Genomic DNA, 22,204 nt, shown 5'->3' on the forward strand with positions numbered 1-22,204 from the left:
ACCTTTAAACCACGCTACACCAATCCTTGGGCAAGACTCCTAACACCTGCAATAGCCTACATGTGTAAGATGTAGACTAACCAGCATAGTGTATGTTTTCGCCAGGAAGACCAGCTGTTTCAGTCAACTTGATCATCTTAGACCAGCTCACACCAACTACAAGCAAGCACTGGTTCTGAGGGATGAATACTGAAATTTAAGATGCTCATACTGCTTAACTAGTTGAAGGTGACTAGGTGAAGCTGGTTGACCCATTTGGACCAGCTCAAGAGGTGGCTGAAACAGCTGGTCTTCCTGATGAAAACATACACTATGCTGGTTAAGCTGCTTAGCTAGGTTAGCTCCTGATCAGCATAGCATGTTCTTTAAGTTTGATGGACGAGCTGATGGACCAGCTGGACCTGAATGACCAACTTGACGACCAGCTTGCCTAAGTTGGTTATGCTGGCCCAGCTAGTCCATCAGACTCATGCTGGCCAAGAGCCTAGATAGTCAACCACTTTACTAACCAGTATATGGTATGTTTTCACCAGAATGACCAGCCTTTTTCAACCATCTTAAAGGCCAGCTTGACCCATGTGAAAGCAGCTCCCAGCAAAAGCTGGTCTTGAGTTGGACGTTTTCAGCAGGAATAATTATAATAAAAAAAAAAGAACAATGAAAATTTATATTTATTTATTTATGGCAATTTTTTTTTAAATTATATTTATAAAATACGTAAATAAGTATTTAATATTTTTAGGATCAGTAATATGACTAAGTGTGTTTCAATGTGTTATTGAAGGTGGTCTGTAAAAAAACACTCGCCCACCTCGACTAGGGTGAACACGCCTCTACTGACGTCACGTGTTACGTGAGGACGACGACGACGACGACGCGCGCAGACAACGCGCCCGCACGAACAGCGAAGATGGCTGCGCCCTGCAGTAGGCTAGTCAGGTCGGCTGTGGAAGGTAAAGGACAGGAGACTTTAGCCGTTTTCCTCTTTAATAAATACTCCAGACATGTACTTTTCGCGGTGGACTGGTGTACGACTTGTCTACCTCTGTTGTTGCTGTCTTTCAGTGTTAACTAAGCAGCTAAACAAGCAGCTGCCTCAGCTGAGGGGCTTTGGGTGTTCAGCTCAGATGAATTCAGAATGACCATAAAGAAGAAAATCATGCTTTCAGAGTAAATTATTATTTTATATTTTATATTATTTATTAATTATAAACGAGATCAGTCTCAGAGACTCAGTGCAACCTCATGTAGAGGCAACCATGGCCAATACTGAAGCTTCATTCATTAAGCAGGTCTGGATCTGTCAATAAGGTCATCATAAACATTGTGTAATAAATAACATGAATCTGAGTAAAGACCAGAAGCTGTAGAGAAGGCATCTGCTACCATGTCAAAGTCATACTCCTATCATAGAGCGTCCCAAATAAAATAGTTGGTGTGATATTCTGATATCAGGCCATGTATACAGCCTAGGCATGATAGTTTGATGGCTTAAATGATACAATCAGAAAATGCTACCAGTTTTAAATTAATATTTTGAGAGCCTAAACCATCATCTCAGTGGTTAAAGATGATCATGGTGATCATTTCTGGGTCAAATCTGTTTAGTCTTGCTCACTTTAGAAACTCTCATGTAGGCTGAGTTTGTATAATGAACACAATACAGTGTTACACAAATGGAGCATTAATATTAATTCATATCAGCATTAATGTATATTATAATTACTTATTACTGTGCCTTTAAGGCAGATATGTGCAAGTAACCTCTGTTCTGATTGGCTACTCTGTAAGGATGCACCGATACTACTTTATTCTTTCTGATACCGCTTCCAGATTTTCAAGTATCTACCGATACTGATTCCAACTCTGACTTAAATACTGGATAGATGGCCATAAATTCAGATATTTGTAGTGTTCCACTTTTTATAGTTTTTTTATATATTTGATCTTAAATAAGATATAATAAACTTAAGCTAAAAAATAAGCTAAAAAAAACAGCATTTACTGGTTTCAGGGCTATGCAGGAAAAACAAGTGCTACAACAATACAGAAACACCTGCAGGTAGGGAGGCATAATCTTGCTTAAACTTAGCATAAACTTAAACAAACTACTTTTTAATTAGTAAAATTTACATTTCAGAGCTGTGAACAAATTGCCAGTTTAGAAACAAAAAGTGTTCATGCAGTAATTTCACATTCAGGTAAATATAATGAATATAGATATAACTAAATAACTTTTACATTATTTTAAAAAACGATTTATGACTGGCTTTTACTGGTTGTTTAAACATTTGGTTTCATAACAATGTATGCAAACAAAAACTTTCTGTTAAAAATAAGTCAGTAAGATTCATGGTATCGATGCTCTCTGTTGCTGATACAGATTCTGTGTGAGATACCAATTCTGTGTGTAAGTGCCAGTATTGGCACCTGTTCTGATACAGTATCAGTATCGGTTCAACACTACTCTGTATTGTCTTGATTTCCTTTGAATTGAACTTGGTTTTATATATGTGACTGGGAAGTGAACAGTAGATTTGCATGCTGCATCAGATCAGGGGTGGGCAACGGGGGCCAGAATCTGGCACAGTTTAACTTTAGCTCTAACAGACCTACTAAACCTGCCAGTTTACAGGTGACTTGAATCAGTTGTGTTTGAGCAAAGCCCAAAACTGTGCAGGGATCTGGCCCTCCTGGATCAGAATTACCCACCCCTGCATTAGATCATTTCACAAAAGGGATTTGGAAAGCAAAGTTTTCTATGGTATGGGCTCTTTAACATACTTTCTGTACGTCAAAAGGAAGGGGTTGGTGGTATGCTCCTGTCTCAACTCACTAGCTAAAGTGTGATGTAATGGACAGTCAAGTTATTAAAAAACTCTACCTTGTAGCTGCATTTCCGCTCTCTGGCCACTTAATGACGTCCACCCACTATATAGGTCTACTATATTTGTGCACAGTTAAAGTCTGTTGCTATACACAGTGTGTCAACCACTGTCTTGGGCCAGCTTAGGACACAGGGCTTTTTTTATCCCCAATGCCCATGTCCATAGCTGATTATTGCTATGGGATCTAACAAATGTTTGTAAATCCTTTGCCAGGTTTTTGCTACTTATCAACCAGAAGGCTCTGTTTAAGGACGCCACTAGTGCCGAGCCCAACTTGTCACAGATCGCAGCAGTGTGTATTACAACACAGGCCTCTTCACTGTAGCCACTACCCTTTACTAAGCGGCGCCAAGGCGGCAGATGCTCCAACACAAACAGGTGAACAAAAAAAGACAGAAGAGGAAGACCTGGAGGAAGACTATGGACCGGAATACATTCCCAAGAGGAAGGCCAAAAACCCAATGATGGCAGTAGGATATGCATGGTATGAATCATACGCTATTGTGTTTAATGTTTGACTTTTTTACTGGGTCGGGGTTAGTCCTTCAGCTGTTGTCCGTCTCAGAAACAACCAGGGGCAAAGAGCAAAAATGGCCTCATTGAACATTTTTGCCCCTTTAAACAGAAGTATCGAAGACAGAACCCAAAATACTGTTATAAATAAATAATAATGGACCTGTTATTGGAACATCATGAATTCAGATGGCCTTAATGCCATTAGTCATTATCATTATATTACTGGTGATATGTTCATCATCATTATCAGTCAATATGATCAACCATTCCAATTAGCCTATATAAATAGATGATGTAATCCAACAGCATTTCATTTCATAAAATAGAAAAGACAAAATTCTGTGTATTACTGGTTTGTGTATTATTTCAGTTTAATTTTCTCAAGAAAAACCAAGATAATTGGAAATATTTGTATCATTTTTTTCATTTATAATCATAATCTTAGGATAGGGATCTTGTTAAGTAATTTCCCAAAATTCCAAATTTATTTATTAATAAATGCTTTCGAGGGCTTTGTAGCAAATTGCTTTTACACCTTATTTAAGCAAAAACGGTATTTGAATGTTTTTCTTTTTGTTCCCCTAAACCTTTTCTGCCCTGATGCTCATCACTGTTGTATTCTCTTCCAGGATCATCGGTCTTCCCATGGGGGTGATCGGGTTTATTCTGGCTAAGAGGCAGGTAGATAAGAACAGGCTAAAGCAGCTAAAGATCCGGCAAAGGATGAAGAAAGCCAATGAGGGAGAATACGAACATGAACGCTACAAAGCAGCAGCAGGGATGGAGTAACTTTGACTATTGGACTAAAAATGACATCATGTCCTTCCAAATGATGCTTCTGGTGCACACATTGCCATTCTCAAATGCTCAACATAACTGCCGTATTGGCTTCCCTTAGTCGCGTGAAACGGGCCACTTTAAAAAAAAAAAGTTGCTTTAATTGTGAACAGACTCATGATCAGACTCATTCTCAGACAAAACATGGACTTTTACAGGTTATCTTTATTTACAAATGACCTTTAGGAAAGTAACGCCTATATGCACTTATATACTATTCTTATACATGTATATATAAATGTCCAGAATTACTGGTGCCCTTAAAAAGATAAACAAAAGAAGCTTGTAAAAATAGCAAACACAGGTCATTCTCAAACACATTCGAAACAATACCTGATTTTGTATTATTAAAAATAAACACACTGTAGTGATGGAATACTCATTTTTGAAGATGGTTTTCTTTGGTTCCCTTGTGTCTCATAAACAATATATAATTAAAAATGATAACATAAAGAAAATTATTAAAATCTTCCAGCTCAGCGGTCTCTGATCCAGCTTTAGATTAGTTCCAGCCCACTTGATTAATTTAATCACCTTTGGATCGCACTGTTTGGGGGCCATCAATGTCTGTATTTACAAACTACAGGAATGTGAGTACTTCTCTAGTATCAGTTTGTTGTAATTACAATCATCATAAATCAGGAGGGATCTGAACTGAAATCAGTCTGAGCAGAATATATTATTTTATACAAGCAACCTGTACATTTCTTCTACAAATGAAAGCAAAAGCTTTGGGTTTTTCTTCCATTTGTAATAAAATTCAACCAAAGAAAAATGTTAGAACATTACCCCGCAGGTGGGGTTACCTGTAACTGTAAGAGACACAATTCATTCACACATCTATGTTGTTCAAATAAGACAAGGTTTCCAGCTGGAATACATGAACATTTCTGTATCAAGATGAATACAGCCTTGTCATAAAGTTTGGACACTCATGGTCACATGACATTTGCTTATTATTTTCTAATTGAAAAAAAAAAAAAAAAAGTGCATACCCTTTACAGAGAACACACTTCTGCACATTATAAAGCACAGTTGCTGTTTATTTGCTTAACATGGAAAAGAAAGTTATGTTAAACTGATCAAATAAATAGCAATTGTGTCTAAATTAAGAAAATGTTTCTTTAGTATAGGATTTGTTCACCATGTATACACATAGAAAATGTTTCATTTGAACGGGGTGCTTAAACTCTTGCATAAAGATTGGAGGGTTAGTATAATTACACTAAAGAGGCACAGTTTAGCACAAAGTTTAAACATATTACTGACATCCATATAATGCTTTGTACATCATTTTTAACACACTGGATAAAAATAGAGGGCCAGTGGCGGTGTTGTTGATCACAAGTTTGTGAGTTTGATACCCAGGTCTGCAAATCTGACCCTGTGCGCTTATACCAGTTTTTTAAACTTGGGCTGTGACTGAAATGGCTCCCTATTTACGTTTTAGGGCACTAATAAGTATGCCCCGCTGTGTGGAGGCTGCACATTAGTCTGGCTAGCTCTCTGGCTATTGCATCCCTTTAACAGCCTATAAATAATGTGTATGACTTCTGTAACATACACACGCACACAACATGATCAAAAATTATTATAATTAAGTTATTTTGGTATAGAAAGTGTACATGGTGAATCCTGAGAAATACCTGCCTGTTGAGAAGATCTGCAGACACTACTTTTATGGGAATGATGATGGAAAATAAAGTGTACTTGAATTTTGACTACATCAAAAAAATAATCTAATTAGCTGTGTATCACATGTAAAAAAAGAAACAAAAAATTTTATTATATATCTCAAATGTTCTTTTTTTTATTTATTTTATTTATTTATTTCCTGGCTGTAGATGACCACTGCAACCCAAAACAAACACAACCCAAACAACTGGAAGTTACGATGTGGTGAGGTGGCAAATCTCCAACCTTAAAAGGGGACAACGTGAACATAGCATTAGACAAAGCCAGTGGTCTCCAACCCTCCAAGTTACTTTCCTGAAGGTGTCAACTCTAGCCCAAAGTCAGACTTCTGAAGGCAGTCATTAGTCAGGTGGATTAAGGTTGGATCCAGAAGGGTTGGATACCACTGCACAATGGTGTATTGTATGTGTGTTTGGGCTAAAACTATACTTTACAGAAAAGTAGAGCAGTGACCTCTATCTTAGTGCAACAACCTGCAATATCTGGTAACCATACTATTAAGCAGGTCCCAGACTCTGTTGTGATTGTTTTGGTGAAAAGGCACTTAATTTGCTTCTCTCAGGAAAAAAGTCACAAGATATGGGCTAGAACGGTGTAATAGAATTAAATGTAGTACAATTACAATTTCATCTCCTATGATAACGAGCATCACATATATAGTGTGTATAAAAAGATTCAGCGGAGAGGACATTAATGTTATATAGAAACTTGCATATGTAACATTACTGTAAACAGTAAAAGTAGACTTCTGGGGTAAATCCTCATTCATAAATCCAAGATTATAAGCAATTCATTCCTAGGTAAAGGCAATACCTTGGCTGTGCAGTAACCTTGTACATAAATGGATAGACATCACTGAAGATGCAAAAACATCTAAAGACACAATTGTTAAAGAAAGTCACCTTAAACATACCCTTAACTTGTTGGCTAATATACCATAATTTGTTCATTGAATTAACCAGTTAGTGAGTACGTGGTTACTGAAGAGTACATGGATACGAGTGCATTGCAATACAAACATGGGCCAGCCCCAGGAATGTCTCATCGTTGAGAAGCTCCAATAATTTGCAGGAGGAACAGGAAAATCTGGATGACGTCCACGTAAATGGAGAGAGCAGCGAAGACGTACTCCTCTGGACTGATGGAGTGCTTTCTGTTCCCAATAAGAAGCTGGGTGTGGTATGCCAGAAACTAAACAGAACAAGGTGTGATGACCTTAGATGCAGAGCACCAAAAGGGTGGCCGACAGGGCAAACATATAACAATTTTCACAATGTATGATATAAAGATTTCATTTTTCTAAAGTTTTTCTAATAAGTTAAAGTAGACACACGTACCTAAAAGTGCTGCCACATTATTAAGAATAGTCAATAAGAAACCCTACTACTGCTGACTTTTAAAGAGCTAGTTTTTCCAAAAATTCTCAAAGCATCTAGAAGTGTATATACACATATTGATCAGCCATAACTTTTTGGCCATAAACCATTTGCCCTAATGTTGTGTAGGTACCCCTGTGCAGGACCTGAGGCATGGTTTCTACAAGGCAGCTGAAGATGTCCTGTGGCATCTGGCACCAATATGTTAGCAGCAGATCATGCAAGTTGTGATGCGGGGCCTCCATGGTTTGTCCAGGACATCCCATGTTTTGGTAGGGAACATCCCATAAGACTTGATGTTTTGAGATGTTTTGACCCAGCCTTCACAGTCTGGCCCTTGTCAAAGTCCCTCAGATTCTTATGCCTGCCCATTTGTCCTGCTTCCAACTGTTCACTTGCTGCCTTATATATCCCAGCCCTTGACAGGTGTCAATGTAACAAGATAATCAACTTTCTTTACCTCACCATCATCAGTGGTTTTAATGTTATGGCTTTATTGTTATCAATGTAAATCCGGATGTTTCTAATGGTGAGGATAATTTATTAAAAAAAAAACTATTATGGGATTTTTTGCCGCAATTTGGGGCCGGCAATTCGCCAATCCATACATACTCTCCCCATCACACGCGATGCATAGGACACCAGTGTGGGCGGACCAACAAACGCACAGATTTTTTTAACTGCCGCCAATGCAACATCACTGGGCAATCCACGAGCCTGGAGGGAAGCACCGCATCCCGGCTCCCGCATGCCCCAGCCTACAAACACCCGTGACGACCAGCATCACAGTGAAGCAATGTGGGGGGGAAGAGCACCATCTACCTACCCTGGAGAGAGCATGGCCAATTGTGCTCTCTTGGGGCCTTGGCTAACAGCATAACCGGGATTCGATCCAGCGATCCTCTAGTAATAGACCATTTGGGCACCAATTTGGGCCCCTGTGAGGATCATTTTAAAATAGTATACGCATGTATACTGCCAGCTAATCACTGCTGACTCATCGAGAAGGAGAGAGTTTAATTGTGGCAGCCCCACCTACAAAGGGTCTACTTTAAAATGCATGCAGTTTTTCAGTGTTCTAAATGTGCTGCTGATACCTACAACATAAATAATTAAATCTGTATACCCACTGTGTCATTTTAATCATCACTTATGTTTTTGTTTTTTTTGTTGTTGCTGTTATTATGTCACCATCTCTAACCAAAAGAGAAAACTCACCAGTGTGAACACAATAGCTCCAATAGCAGCGTACAGCATATGAAGCCATGGGATCTAAGATAAAGAAAAAAACAGGAAGGAAACAGCTAAGATAGGTCTATGAAAACAGCAGCTGCGGATGTGAGGGACATAATGCTGCACTTACATATTTGAAAGACAGCACGATAGTAGTGATGATGCCGGTCACAAAGACGACAATTCCGAGCACGCAGAAAAGGCCTCCGCATTTGGTGAAATCCACCTGATGGAAGAACCAGATATATTGATGTTTAGTACTTTATATTTTATCTGGTAACAAGCATTTTTTTAATCAGCTTAAATTAATACTAAAAATAATATTGTTTTTATTTATCTGAACAATTCATTTTTTAATCATTTACCTGGGGTCACCAAATCTACTTTGCTGCAGATTTGACTTTGCTAGCTAAACTTCCTAAACTGCAGAATAGTAGACAGATTTTCTAAAACTGGGTATTACTAATGTAGACTGATAAAGGATTACTATAAGCTACCTTGGTTTGGAAGCAGAAGACAGTCACAGCGATGCAGACGATCACTGTAATCCCCAGAGCCAAGAACACGGACTTCGTGTCGTAGTAACTAAAATGATAAAGAATTCTAAATTACAATACGTTGTATAAATGTTTTTTTTTTAACACATACATGTACAGCATTATTATTATTGAAGTCAGGATGTTGAATGATCGCCACTCCACCTCATCCCCTTACTTCTCAACTCATCCCAAAAGCATTGGATGGAGAGTACAGTCATTCCAGAGAACACAACCATCATTCCACTTTATAACCCTGTACTCCATGCCTGGTACTGGTAATAGGCATGGTGCCAATAGTTCATTTTTATCTGCTCCTATTCCATTGGCAATACTTCTTTACAGGGACAAGACAAGCTGTGTGTGGTGTGTGTGTGCGAGCCTTCGCACATCTGTGTCAGCAATGGGTGCAACTTAGCGTAGCTAAATGCATTAATTAGAAGGGGTGTCCACAAACATTTGGACATATAGTGTATACAATCATGCTGTGTTGGCAAACTGACCTTAGCGGAAAATGATGTTACAACTTAGATAAACATCACTGCTTGCTGCCAAATTTTCAGCCTGTGGCAGTGTATGAGCTCATTTGGTAAAAGAATGCGTGACCATTACTCACAGCAGAAATCACCAGGGGTCGTATTAGAAGTAAAAGGAACAGTGTAACGGAAACTGTTTCAAGTGTGGAAAAAAGACTTTGAAACGCCTGCAGTAACACGTCACCAAACAATGAATCAAGGAGCTTATGTCAACACACATGCACACATGAATTATGAAAGCTTCTCCTGACACACACACCCAGCTGAACAACGTCTTGCATGAACAGCGCTGGCTGAGTGGACGTCACCATGCATTTTACTGGTCACTCTAATGCAGGTACTCACCTTGATATCGTCCCTGCCATATAAGACATGGCCATAGTCTAGGGAAACAAGAAATGAAGTCAATTATATGAACAACTGTGTTGTTACAAGGTTTATAGACCTTTTACACAGTATCTTAAAGGATTAGCCATAACATTAAAAACATTAACAAAATATATATTAAATGGAAACTGAATATAACTATAATCTAAATATATCTAACCCAAAATCTAAATCTAATTACCAAAGAAAAAAAACAAAGCTGCTAAAATTTATAAATAAAAAGATATTTTGCATTTGAACATCTGTTGGTTGAACTTTAGTAGACTTAACCAAAAAAAACAACCCCCCCTTACTGCCAACCTAGAAACTTTTGTAAGCACAGTTTTGAACACCCATGTTTAACACTCTAAGGAGTCTAAGGACATTCTTGATTTTTGCATATCTTCTTACCGAATGTCTTTGCCATTAAATGCATTTGCATACAATATATATATCAAAATGTTAATCTTGAATAATCTCAGTTCTCTAGAATGAGACCTTATTTGACCTAGAGCACTGTGTGAAAAGACTCTAACCTGTGACCCTAAACCTAAAAAAGTTGGATTTTAGAAATTCTTCATATTTCTTGTAAAAATATTCCCTTACTCATGTAAACAAATTGTTTTGGTGCTTGAAATGAGTTTACCGAATAAAATAGTATTTTATAGTAGTTGTCACACAAAACATAAACTGATGCACAATACACCCATTGCAAATGCAAGGCAGATGATGGACACACAAATCCACCAGTTGGACACGGCGAGAGGCAGAGACAAGTCTCTCGATGTATCTTAGCGTTGTAACTCCAGCTACGAGTCACATACAATCTAGCGGGGTGTTTGAACCCTATTTCTTCACTGTATTATTACCAAGACTCCAGAGGGTTCAATCAGAGGGTTTAAGTGAAATAAATAAACATGCTTACACATTTCTGCGCATTAATTGTAATGCATTTGCTGAATTTTACATATTGGCAAAACAAATTGTGGTATAAATTTAAAACATTTAACATTTTATATCATGGTATTTTTCCTCCGCTCCTATGGTCCAATTTTCCATAAAACCATAAATAAACAAACAAATAAATAAATAAATAAATAAACTCTGTATAAGTTTCCGAATTCTGATTTTGTTCGAGAGCAGTGAAAGCATTTTATACAAGGCAGGGACACAGGCCTTAAAATAAGCACATCCTTGCTACCAAGTGTTTTGTATTACAGGCATGGCCACACCCTCTCCCTTCATTCCAAATGACTCAGCGCTTCCCAACTCACAAAAATGGCCAGCAGGATAAGATTCCATGGGAAACGCCTCCTAAAGCAAGAGAGAGGGAAACATTAAACACAAGAGCACATGTTACTGTCTGGCAGTTTGCAACTGGTGTTTATCAGGTCCTGGTTTTTGTCTTTTGTCAAACTCTTTTTTTTTCTATTTTTGTAAGGCTGGGAGTTTGCTCCCTAGCATGAAATGACTGCATTACAGATACAGCTTTGTAATGCAAAGCTATAACAGCTTTATCAGGCTGATAAAAGCAGGACTTATTTGCTCACCTGGGCCCCTTACAGCAAACCAGCATGATGTGTGTGATAAAGTAGACCGCACTGCAAAGACACAAAGGTGTATAAAACACTGGCCTGTTGTTCACATTTACAGTACAGGACAGAGGAGAGGATTAGGTAAAGCTACCAAGAAAAATGACATGGAACTTACTAGGAGGCCCAGTAGACTGCTGGATTTCTCACCACAAAGGAACGCACAGGTTGCCTAAGGCCAGAAAACAACAAGAAACAGTTAAAAGAACCCTATAGCGCCAGTGCACCATAGTAGTGCTTTTAAAGCGTCACAATTGTTATAAAACAGTAGGACTTGCACTGGTGGTAAACAGCAGTAATTATCCATCATTATCCTTCAGCATTAAGGAAAGTAGGTTCACCTCACCCACTCTAGTACAAGTTCTTACACATCTTTCCCTTTCTCACACACTCAGACACAACAATATAAGGACTCACACAAATGTGAAAACGGCCACAATGGAGACGGTGACGAGGAGCTGGGCAGCAAGGATCATGTACACCTATCAGAAAGAAGATGTCTTTAGGTCACTCAGTCACAGACATTAATCCTTATTGCACTTTGCCTCATAAGCTCAAACCTACTTGTTTATTTGTTTTTCAACACTGTGTGACATATAGTTGTCTATAAAAATTAACCAAAAATACATAGCATTGCTAAAAACTGTATACCTGTAAGCCGCTTGAAGCCTGTATTTGATGCCACAATTTTAGTGAAAAATCAAATAAACAGGATTAATCACTTACCCCAGATGAAGGCAATCAGCCAAGACATGTTTGAGATCTATACAGGGCATCTTTAGTTTACAAAGGGAAATGCTATGCTAACACTGCTAACAAACACTGGACTTAGATTATCACCAATCTCATATCCATTAACCTTAATTTACTTGCTGCTAAAATCTAAAAAGGTATGGATAGACCATTTTTAAACAATGAAGCTAAAATTGGATATATTTTATCTGCATAACGTCCCACTTTGTAGCGATATTCCTTCTTTAAACTGGATCACAATGCCTGCAGTGATAATATATGTTTTGCTGAGGTACATTTGTTTTTGTTTTTACAGACGTAACATATCCTAAACCTCATCAATTTGTCTGTATATAAAAAAATGAAGATCTGGATATACATTTCTGGCAACGCATTTATGAAGATGAGATCAGTAAAGTCTGCAGTTTGTTAGACTTCAGATAACGTGTCTTTGCTGATCGACAGCATCTGAAGTAAATAATAAACCATGTACATTTTCTTTTTCGCCACTATTTCCTTCACAAATTGACGTGGCGTGAGGTGTGTGAAGCTATAACTATGCAGACTGCACAACGCTAATTGATAGTTAGAGACGTCCATCTTTACTTATAAGCTACATTAGCAGTGTAGCTCCAGCACTGAAGTTGTGGACTTTATATATACACATACATATTATACTGTCTTCATAATTTCTTAGACATTGATTATTAATAAATATATACACATTTTGAGATTCAAGGTATTATAAAGAATGAGATCCACTTACTTTGCGAATGAAAGTGTGTCGCACACTCAGGCTCTCCCATCCTGGTGATGTTGTGAACCCTTCATCATCTGCGACATTAACAGCAAGCCATCAGTTCAAATTAGCTTTTCCAAACCTGCCTGATATTAGTGCAGTCCTCTATTAGAAGGTATGATAGTGCATTCCATTGGAACTGGTATGTCGGACTGTCAGAGTTCCAAGTAGGAAATCTTAACTGGAACACCCCCCACAAGTGGGATTTCCTACTCGGAAAGTTGTAATAGCCCAACCAACTCGTAGTTCAAAAAATTAAGATGGCTGCACTGCACATCAACAGTAATACAAACAACAATAAACTATATTGTACTACTGCATTTATTAGCATTTGCAACAATGTGTCTTATTTTATCAGTCGTACAATTTCTATCTCTGGAAGTGTTTCCATGGTGCTTGGATGTGCAAAATACTGTATAATAGGGCTTTTGATTATATTTTGATTAATTATAGTTTGTCAAATCAATTGTGGTAAGCTTTGAAGTCTTTAGCTAACTGTTTTTTGGAAATGTTATGAAATAGTGTCAAATTATTGGAATATCGGAACAACTGGGACACTGTCAACTTAGGTGTGATGTCATTCCCAGCTCCGACATCTGATTTTTGAGGCAAAACGAATATCTGTACTAGAAACAGGCTAGTAATAAAGATTTGGGAACAAGGCTTGCAATGTGGCAAACTCTTCTGTTAATGAAACTGTCAAGCATTTTATTTTTAAGCCAATTTTAAGAAGCTAAAACTCAGATAATAAATCATATCTGTAGATATAACTATATATATATATATATATATATATATATATATATATATATATAGCCTAGTATGTTTAAACACTTTCAGTTTCAGTTTTAAACAAGGGTTATAAAAGTGATACACACATCATGTCAAACATTTCTTAAATTCAAATAAACAAAATGTGAAATACTGAAAATGAAAATCCCAAAATTACAATTTCAATTTCAAAAAATAGCTTCAAACATGAGGTCATGATATCCTTTCAAGAACTTTCAAGAACTTTCTAACTAAATCCAAAGGTCCTCGCTCTTTACAAATTATGATACAGTTTGGACTCTACAAGTTTGGGCAAAAGCCTCTGGTGAGCAGATCAGATCCACCTAAGAGTTATCTAAACAGATAAGGCTGAAAATCGGACCTGTCGGCACAAAGGTCTAAATGTAGCCATTGTCTAAAATTTGCTTTAATTTGAACACTGACCTAAGAACCGAGGACTAATGTACGCAAGAGGAAAAGCTGAGGTGCTACAGAGCTCAAAATCTTTTCTTACCTTGTCCTGGCATGGGCATAACTGGCATTATGGGTGGCATTGGTGGTGGGTATCCTTGGCCTGGCTGCCCTGGCTGACCGGAGTAAGGGCCTGGCTGACCAGGGAATGGGCCAGGCTGACCAGGGAATGGGCCAGGCTGACCAGGGAATGGGCCAGGCTGACCAGGGAAAGGGGCAGATGGCTGGGAGTAGGGAGCTCCAGGGTAGCCTGCAGGCTGAGGTTGAGGTTGCCCGCCGTATGGAGAGAAGCCATAGGCTGGTGGGGGTGCGGAGGGATGCGCACCACCAGCCTGAGGGTTGTGGAGCATCCATGACTCGTCATAGCCCGGAGGGAAGTCAGATCTGGACATGCTGCTTTAGTGATTCTCTAGAGGTACAAATAAAATAAAAAAAAAGACCAACATTGACCTTCCAACCAAAGTGCACCAAATGACTTTAACACTTAAAGAGATACACTGATTGTGTGGGACTGTCTGAATGATGACAGTTTAACCCCAAGAGACGAAACCCAAGACTGTTCTGTAACAATCTTGGCTTAGTTTATTTACACACGAAAAGGTACATACACCCAGCCCATAAGCACACACACACACACTCATAGGCTGCTCCTGATTACTCCGATGCTTCCAGTTCACTCATCATACCCACACTGAGCTCCACTAGCTGTGGGACTGTACTGCACTTTAACTGGACCTCCTTCTCTGTACATAAGCTGTGTACTGTTCTCTCACAAAACCGGAGTGGCCTACCTCAGCTTACACTCCTGAACTCCCTGTTTTGCTCTTCATTTACACGCACAACACATTGCTGCTCCACATCTTTATTCAGTTTATCATTAGTATAGTAACTTAGTCTGGAGTTTAAGCACCCCTGTCAATCATTTGCACATGTACATATTTGTATATTTTTGTACTTACTGTCTATGCACCCTGTCTCGTGTCTTGTCTATCGCCCACGCACTGTTGAATCATGTTCTTACCTATTCTGTACTGGAGAATTAGTCTAACAGTATTTCATTGTTCTGTACAAGCCTGTATTAGCATAATGACAATAAAGCTGAATTGAATTAGCGAAAGCCTTTCCACAACTAAAGCCCCTACACGGCTGTGTGAATACAGGTTGCTACGCAAAATCAGGTCTCGTGACCACGTCTTTTCCTGTGAAGCGACAGGGAAAGGACACTGAGAGGACAGAAACACCTATCTGGCTGTGCCAAAAGCTGTGCTTTGTGGCTCTTTTGGGCCATTGCAACAACATAATCCAGCCAATCAAAGCAGAGTTTGTCACTCCCCCACCGCCCTGAGTCCACCCCAAAAGCAGAAAACCAGTGTAGATCATTCTAAGACAAAATCACAGAGCTATAAAGGCACATCTGAGCATTACAGTGATACACGTACTATTAATACATCATGAGATTACTAAAACTACTCAATAACTGCAACAAATTAGGGCATATTTAATATGTAGTTTGTGTTTACAGAACGATCCACTTTAAAACTGTAATTGACAAAGTAAAGAATATGCCCCTGTGTCTGTCTATGCCACTTATGCTATCTTTAACCTTTTCTTTTGTCTGCAGTATAAGTAAACCTTGTGTGGGAAGTGACTGTACACCACCACTAGCTTAGTGCTAACGTAAGGCTTAAACTCCCCATACAGGTTCTAGAGGATAGTCGATTTATTGTAGCTGTTGTACTCACATTACTTACAAGGATAGGATTTTGCAGTAAACCCTGCTGTGGATACCCTCATAATACATATAGTTAACGCCCTTAAAAAAAAAAAAAAAAAAAAAACATCTGCCAGCTGTTATAATGACTACACCAATAGAAATGCTCCAAAGGACTACCAATATCTGATCTAGCATTTTCTGCTGATATCTAATTGCAATACCTAGTATCCAATCTATTCCATTATTTTTGTCTTAGTCCTTTTAAACTGCCTGTTGTTCCCCTTCATTTTTGCAGGGGCAGTTTCAATTCAGATTTCTGGATAATCAAATTTTTGTGCAGATTTTTCTCAGCCTGTTTATTTTTTATGTTCAAGTTTAAACTGTGTGGCCTAAATAAACACGTGAAACACTCTTGCTCTTTAATGGGTCAAAGTGGTACGTCTTTACATTAGTTGCTTATTTAAATAACAGGAAAATCAAATAAAGAGCTATACTGAAAGTATAAGGCAGCTGAAATTTGCCACAGGAACACAGAAACTGGCTGACTGCCAACTGCTTGTTTGAGTACCAACATCATGGAAAATTGAATATTTTTATCTTGTGTGTTTTCTCTCAGAGGCCTGTGGAATGTTTGTGTGATGTTCTCCACATCTTCTTGGAGAAGGACACTGTGATTGAAGTAACAACTCGCTTATCTCCACACGATCCTGAGCAGAAATGGTGGCGCAGTCTGAGGTCACTTTGTGGAGATTATTCAGCAGGGCCTGACTCAGAGTGACTGTTTTTAGGAATATGTCATTAGGAGGCACCTGAAGGACACTATTATTACTGGCTGAACTGAAACCATCAACATATTATGCTTTAGTAATGTTTTTGAACCAAGCCAAGCCTCCATTATAATAGCTTTACTATGTGATAACAAATCAGCAACTGTATGCATAGTCTGTCTAGTTTAAGGTTTGCAAAGTACAGACTATGGGAATGGAAGGGAAACTCTAAGAAACCTGGGCTGGGCTGGATTTCGGGGCGGCTTTAGCTGAGGACACTCGAAGCTAGACACCCCCTTGCTGAGCAAAGCCTGAGTGTGAGTTAAAGAGATGAAAGGGGTCACGAGAAAGTGAGGGTAGAGGAGTGATTTTATAGGGTGCGTGATCATGGAGAGGAGGAGTTTGGGTGTGGTCCTTCTCACAAACTTCAGTTATTTCCCAACTCCATGTATGACTAATTTGACCAGGTTTGTGTCCAATTCCTTCACTCCCGCACCACTCATCACCTCATCTAGTTTGGCTGTTAGTGTTTTTAGACTGTGAATTTCTCTTTCTGCCTAGTTGTTTGTTTTGCCTTAAGCCATATTCCAGCTGGATTACTTTTACCTGGAATGTACCGAAAATTAATCCCAAATATAATTGATGTGGGATTCAAATCCAATATGGATCTGCAGTGCCTGTAGTTTTTACAAAGTCTGCTATGTAATTATTCCAGAGTGAGAGCTGGAGCTTGCTTGGTAACGTAACCCTGTTCAAACAGATATTACTAGATACTGATGTACAGAACAGAATGCTGTGCTAATAGCTAATGAGTTCAAGGGTAAGCACTAATGTTCCCAATGCAATGCGATTCGGAAAGTTAAAGGAGGACGCATGACTAGCTTATTGTTAATTATGGTGTTTAATTTAAATGTTGCTCGTAAGTGAATATCTGAGCTATGCTAGCTTGATTTACATCCAAATTACATCCATACTGTAACCTGTGTGATCAGCCTTTTTGTCTTTTTCACATTACACTACCAGACATCCTCTGGTAAAACTATTTCAGCTCATGCAAGGCTTAAGATAATTTTAGGTCATGTTTGTTTATGCCATCATTTTTCTCCATTCTCTGAAACGGTTCCTCTTTATGTTCCTGGAAAGCACTTTATCTAAATTTTGCCATTTGCCACTTTCTATTTGAATTTTAATGTGTGGGTTTGGTTATGATTCGGATGTAACACATAATTTATACAGCATTTATTTAAAAAAAGGCCTTTTGCCCAAAGACATTTCCCTCAGTAGGACACACAGTTAGTAGTTCCTGACAACTGACACAATGTTTCCAGCTGGATGTGATGGATATTCTTAATTAAGCTCAACTGACTGTTAAACTTTCTGCCAACAGGCCTAAATGTTAAGCAGTCAGTTGTATTGGATGTAATTTATTGGATGAAATACAGAAACTGAAAGGATTCATTAAATAATACTAAAAAGTATTTAAAATATATATATAAATAATAAATCCACCTGCATTAGGGCTGGTCAATATGGCGATATTTTATCATATCATGAAAAATTCTGTTGACAGAATAACACAATACGCCTAAATAATCATATAAAAGTTTTACTACAAACAGGGTGATCAAATTGGTTTAATTAGACGAAGTGCAGTGGATACTGAGTGGATCTGTCATTACTGATGCTTAGACCTAGACTTAAGCATTTACAATCATTCCATTGCACGACCTGCCAGCCACTTCTGGGGCTGTGTTACCACAAGTATTTATTTTTATCAAATAACCAAGACCTGTGGGAAGAAGCCACAGCTAAGAACAGAAGAACTGACTAAGTTCTGACACTTTCCCAGAGCACTTGAACACCCTCAGTGTTGCAGCTTAGCAGATAGGACACAGTGTAAAGTTCCTTGTGTAATGTGTCACCCACTAACTAAAGGACTTCTTTGTGCATACTCAGCCCTTCCTGCTGTCAAGAGTGTTACATAAACCAGCTCCTCCAGCACAGCTACTGTTATTTCAACTGGGATGGCTTGACTTAATGGTTATGTTCAGACAAATGGACTACCGAGAACTAACCTGACACATGCTAGTTGGTATTAATGATATATAGATCGGTTAAAGTCTGATGTAATGGTCAAAATGGTTGTGGCTTCTACTGTTTTAAGAAATATTTGCATTACAGAGATCTTCCTAGTAAAGATTGAGTTAGGGCTTATATCGCTGGTGCCATTTTAAGCTGAAATGGCTTGCCACAGTGCTGTACTTTGTCCACATTTTGAGAATTCATCTTGAGTAGGGTTTATGAGTACATGAGCATTCCCTAGTATCTCTGTATCATTAACTAAAGCAGCAAACGGATGTACAGTAAAACAAGTGGTCTTGCAGTCTTAAATGTAGATCAGTCCACCTCAACAAAGCACTATAAAACCATCAACAAACTCAGACCCAGATTATAAATCTCAGTTACAGCCACTGCAAAGCATTTAAGTAATGTTGCTAAACACAGTTAAAAATGCTCCAGGGCCTCTGCCAGCTGTCTTAGGCAAGCTCAGCTGAACATGTTTCAGTGCTTTCATAAGTTTCTCCACTTGAGGTTGTCTGGAGTGAGGGCCACAGCTCTGCAGCTGCTCTTTTTATATGCTTTCCCTGTCCTCAAAAAGAAGCAAACATTAACTAAACCTCAACTGTGCTTCTTGATACTTTTATTAGTGTTTATTAGTGTATATTGATACACTATAAATATCTGGCAACCCAAGGACAGATAGGCGCACACAGTGACAGAGGGGGCACAGTGGAAGGTTTGATGGCAAGTCGTTGACAGAGAGCTTAAGAACTCTGTAGCCAGCTTTCTCTGTGTTTGAGCCGCTCATAATATCACACAGACAGCATCAGTGCGGGCGATCCCATTTTCTATAGCTCCACAAAAATCAACCTGCTGTGGTTAATGTAATATTTATTTGCTTATATTTTTTTCTAAGAGGGTAACTGTACTCAGTTATCTTGTATCTAGTGTGTTCTTTACATTTCTTAGAGTGTTACTTTTATGAATGTTCTTTTCCTTCCCTGTTTATCACGGCTGTATCACTGGTTTATCACTGGTACGACTGACACTTGGGATGGGGATGGTGACCTGTTAACATCTTTAGACTCTATTCAATAAGCACAACTTTCTGCTCACAAAGTGCAGAACTCTGCCCAATTTATTCTCTAGAACTTCGCCAATGTCTCTGCAAGTCATCACTGCCTCAGCTGAGCCTGAATTAACTGACACCTTAGCAAAATGATTTTCATTTAAATGTGGAGCATTAAGCAGAATTAATGATTCTCTATGTAATAAAACATAACATCTCAGAGACATTTAGGTGCTGACAAGATCCACAATACACTCAGAGAAGCATAAGCAATCAGATAAGTCACAATAACAAAATGTATCACAATGTATCACAACATCACCATACTTCTGGCCTCTAACTGTGTGTGTGTGCTTCAACTACACCTGTAAACTTCAACTCTGCTTCTAAACCATGGCTGTACGCCTAAACTTCAACCGTACCTCAAAACTTCAACCGTACCTCAAAACTGTAACTCTGAGCTTCAACTATGCCCCTGAATTTCAAAAGTGCCTCCAAAATAAAACCTTAACCATACCAAAAAAGGTCACTAAAACCATACACTGATATACACATTCACTTCTGCTGCAGTCTGTCATGTCTCTTTTTAGCACAGAGAAAGCTTCATTCAGCCACCAGATGAGTAACATTTCAGCAGCCCTGTTACATCACACCATGTCCACTGCTAGGCAACAACAAAAATATCAATAGGGGAAACAAGGTTTCTCTCTCTCTCTCTCTCTCTCTCTCTCTCTCACACACACACACACACACACACACACACTCTCCATTACTCGTACAACCTGCTTAGCTACAATAATCTACTCGACTGCTAAATAATTGTTGTTTGTTTATGTATACTAAAGTCACACTTGCGCACTACTGAACAGTACAGAAGAGTACTGAAGAGTACTGAAGAGAACTGGACAGTACTGAAGAGTACTGAAGAGAACTGGACAGTACTGAAGAGTACTGAAGAGAACTGGACAGTACTGAAGAGTACTGAAGAGTACTGGACAGTACTGAAGAGTACTGAAGAGTACTGGACAGTACTGAACAGTACAGAAGAGAACTGGACAGTACTGAAGAGTACTGAAGAGAACTGGACAGTACTGAAGAGTACTGAAGAGAACTGGACAGTACTGAAGAGTACAGAAGAGAACTGGACAGTACTGAAGAGTACTGAAGAGAACTGGACAGTACTGAAGAGTACTGAAGAGTACTGGACAGTACTGAAGAGTACTGAAGAGTACTGGACAGTACTGAAGAGTACTGAAGAGAACTGGACAGTACTGAACAGTACTGAAGAGAACTGGAAAGTACTGAAGAGAACTGGAAAGTACTGAAAGTACTGAAAGTATTGAAGAGTACTGGACAGTACTGGAGAGAACTGGACAGTACTGAAGAGTACTGGACAGTACTGGAGAGAACTGGACAGTACTGAAGAGTACTGAAGAGTACTGGACAGTACTGAAGAGTACTGAAGAGTACTGGACAGTACTGAAGAGTACTGAAGAGAACTGGACAGTACTGAACAGTACTGAAGAGAACTGGAAAGTACTGAAGAGAACTGGAAAGTACTGAAAGTACTGAAAGTATTGAAGAGTACTGGACAGTACTGGAGAGAACTGGACAGTACTGAAGAGTACTGGACAGTACTGAAAGTACTGAAGAGTAGGAAGCCGAAGTTTTTCCCTCTGGAATTTTCCGTTCCACCTTAAATGATGCAGCGGTTTCACCCTGCGCTGTTCCGGCGGTCCAGTAGAACTGCTGCCTTATTTAAGGTGGAACGGAAATTTAGCTAGAACAAGTGTCAGTCAGAGGTTATCAATGGAGTAGATTGGAGTGGATTAACCCAACTAAATTCAGTGATAATCTCTAAATTAAACGATCATCATCATCTCCAATGATTTCTGTTCGAACTTCAACATCAGTCAAATGTACAAGAAGGGGTAAGAGGTAAAACCTCACTTAACATCAACAACATGTTCAGGTTCAGGTTCAGGTTCAGGTTCAGGTTCCCTTCCGTTTCTAGTTCGCAACAAACACGAACACAGCGAACCACGCCACATCCTCCCCGACCTCAACACAAAACAGTAAGCTGCCTCGACAGCCTGTCTGGAGGTAGACACCCTAAGACATGAATTTCTGAACGACCCTGACCCAGCAGCTGTTCAGAGTGCGTTCTCTGTAAAGTCTTCTTACCACGCACAGCAGACGGATCCCTGAACGCCTGGTTCAGTGAGCAGTCCAGTTTCTTATTCCG

General features: G+C 39.0%; 2 protein-coding genes across 3 annotated transcripts in view; one reads left to right on the forward strand and one right to left on the reverse strand.

The window, feature by feature from the left end:
- Positions 1–876: 876 nt before the first annotated feature.
- Positions 877–4,623, forward strand: LOC140559914 (uncharacterized). Its single transcript, XM_072683689.1, has 3 exons — positions 877–953; positions 3,102–3,372; positions 4,034–4,623. Exons 1-3 carry the CDS (start codon positions 911–913, stop codon positions 4,191–4,193), a joined length of 474 nt encoding a protein of 157 aa, XP_072539790.1. The 5' UTR covers positions 877–910; the 3' UTR covers positions 4,194–4,623.
- tmbim1a (transmembrane BAX inhibitor motif containing 1a) overlaps positions 4,389–22,204 on the reverse strand; it is an 18,027-nt gene continuing 211 nt past the window's right edge. The window contains exons 1-12 of one of the 2 annotated variants that reach the window (XM_072683688.1): positions 22,144–22,204; positions 14,392–14,757; positions 13,074–13,141; positions 11,993–12,057; positions 11,694–11,747; positions 11,534–11,584; positions 11,258–11,297; positions 9,963–10,000; positions 9,043–9,130; positions 8,676–8,771; positions 8,531–8,584; positions 4,389–7,127 (exon numbers count right to left, since the gene is read on the reverse strand). The exon at positions 22,144–22,204 is cut by the window's right edge and continues 211 nt beyond it. In XM_072683688.1, coding sequence (XP_072539789.1) covers positions 6,978–7,127; positions 8,531–8,584; positions 8,676–8,771; positions 9,043–9,130; positions 9,963–10,000; positions 11,258–11,297; positions 11,534–11,584; positions 11,694–11,747; positions 11,993–12,057; positions 13,074–13,141; positions 14,392–14,740 — 1,053 coding nt within the window. In that variant the 5' untranslated portion in view covers positions 14,741–14,757; positions 22,144–22,204 and the 3' untranslated portion in view covers positions 4,389–6,977. Of the gene's footprint in view, positions 7,128–8,530; positions 8,585–8,675; positions 8,772–9,042; positions 9,131–9,962; positions 10,001–11,257; positions 11,298–11,533; positions 11,585–11,693; positions 11,748–11,992; positions 12,058–13,073; positions 13,148–14,391; positions 14,758–22,143 lie in introns of both variants that reach the window. The other variant, XM_072683687.1, reaches the window with a different exon arrangement.

This window comes from Salminus brasiliensis, chromosome 7 (assembly GCF_030463535.1).
Source record: "Salminus brasiliensis chromosome 7, fSalBra1.hap2, whole genome shotgun sequence".
NCBI classification, from domain to species: domain Eukaryota; kingdom Metazoa; phylum Chordata; class Actinopteri; order Characiformes; family Bryconidae; genus Salminus; species Salminus brasiliensis.

Bases quoted from the DNA above. Each gene is read 5' to 3' on its own strand.
- LOC140559914 (XM_072683689.1), top strand. From the start codon at position 911: ATGGCTGCGCCCTGCAGTAGGCTAGTCAGGTCGGCTGTGGAAG. The intron at 954-3,101 runs GTAAAGGACAGG...ATCCTTTGCCAG, and splicing joins AGTCAGGTCGGCTGTGGAAG to GTTTTTGCTACTTATCAACC. The intron at 3,373-4,033 runs GTATGAATCATA...ATTCTCTTCCAG, and splicing joins ATGGCAGTAGGATATGCATG to GATCATCGGTCTTCCCATGG.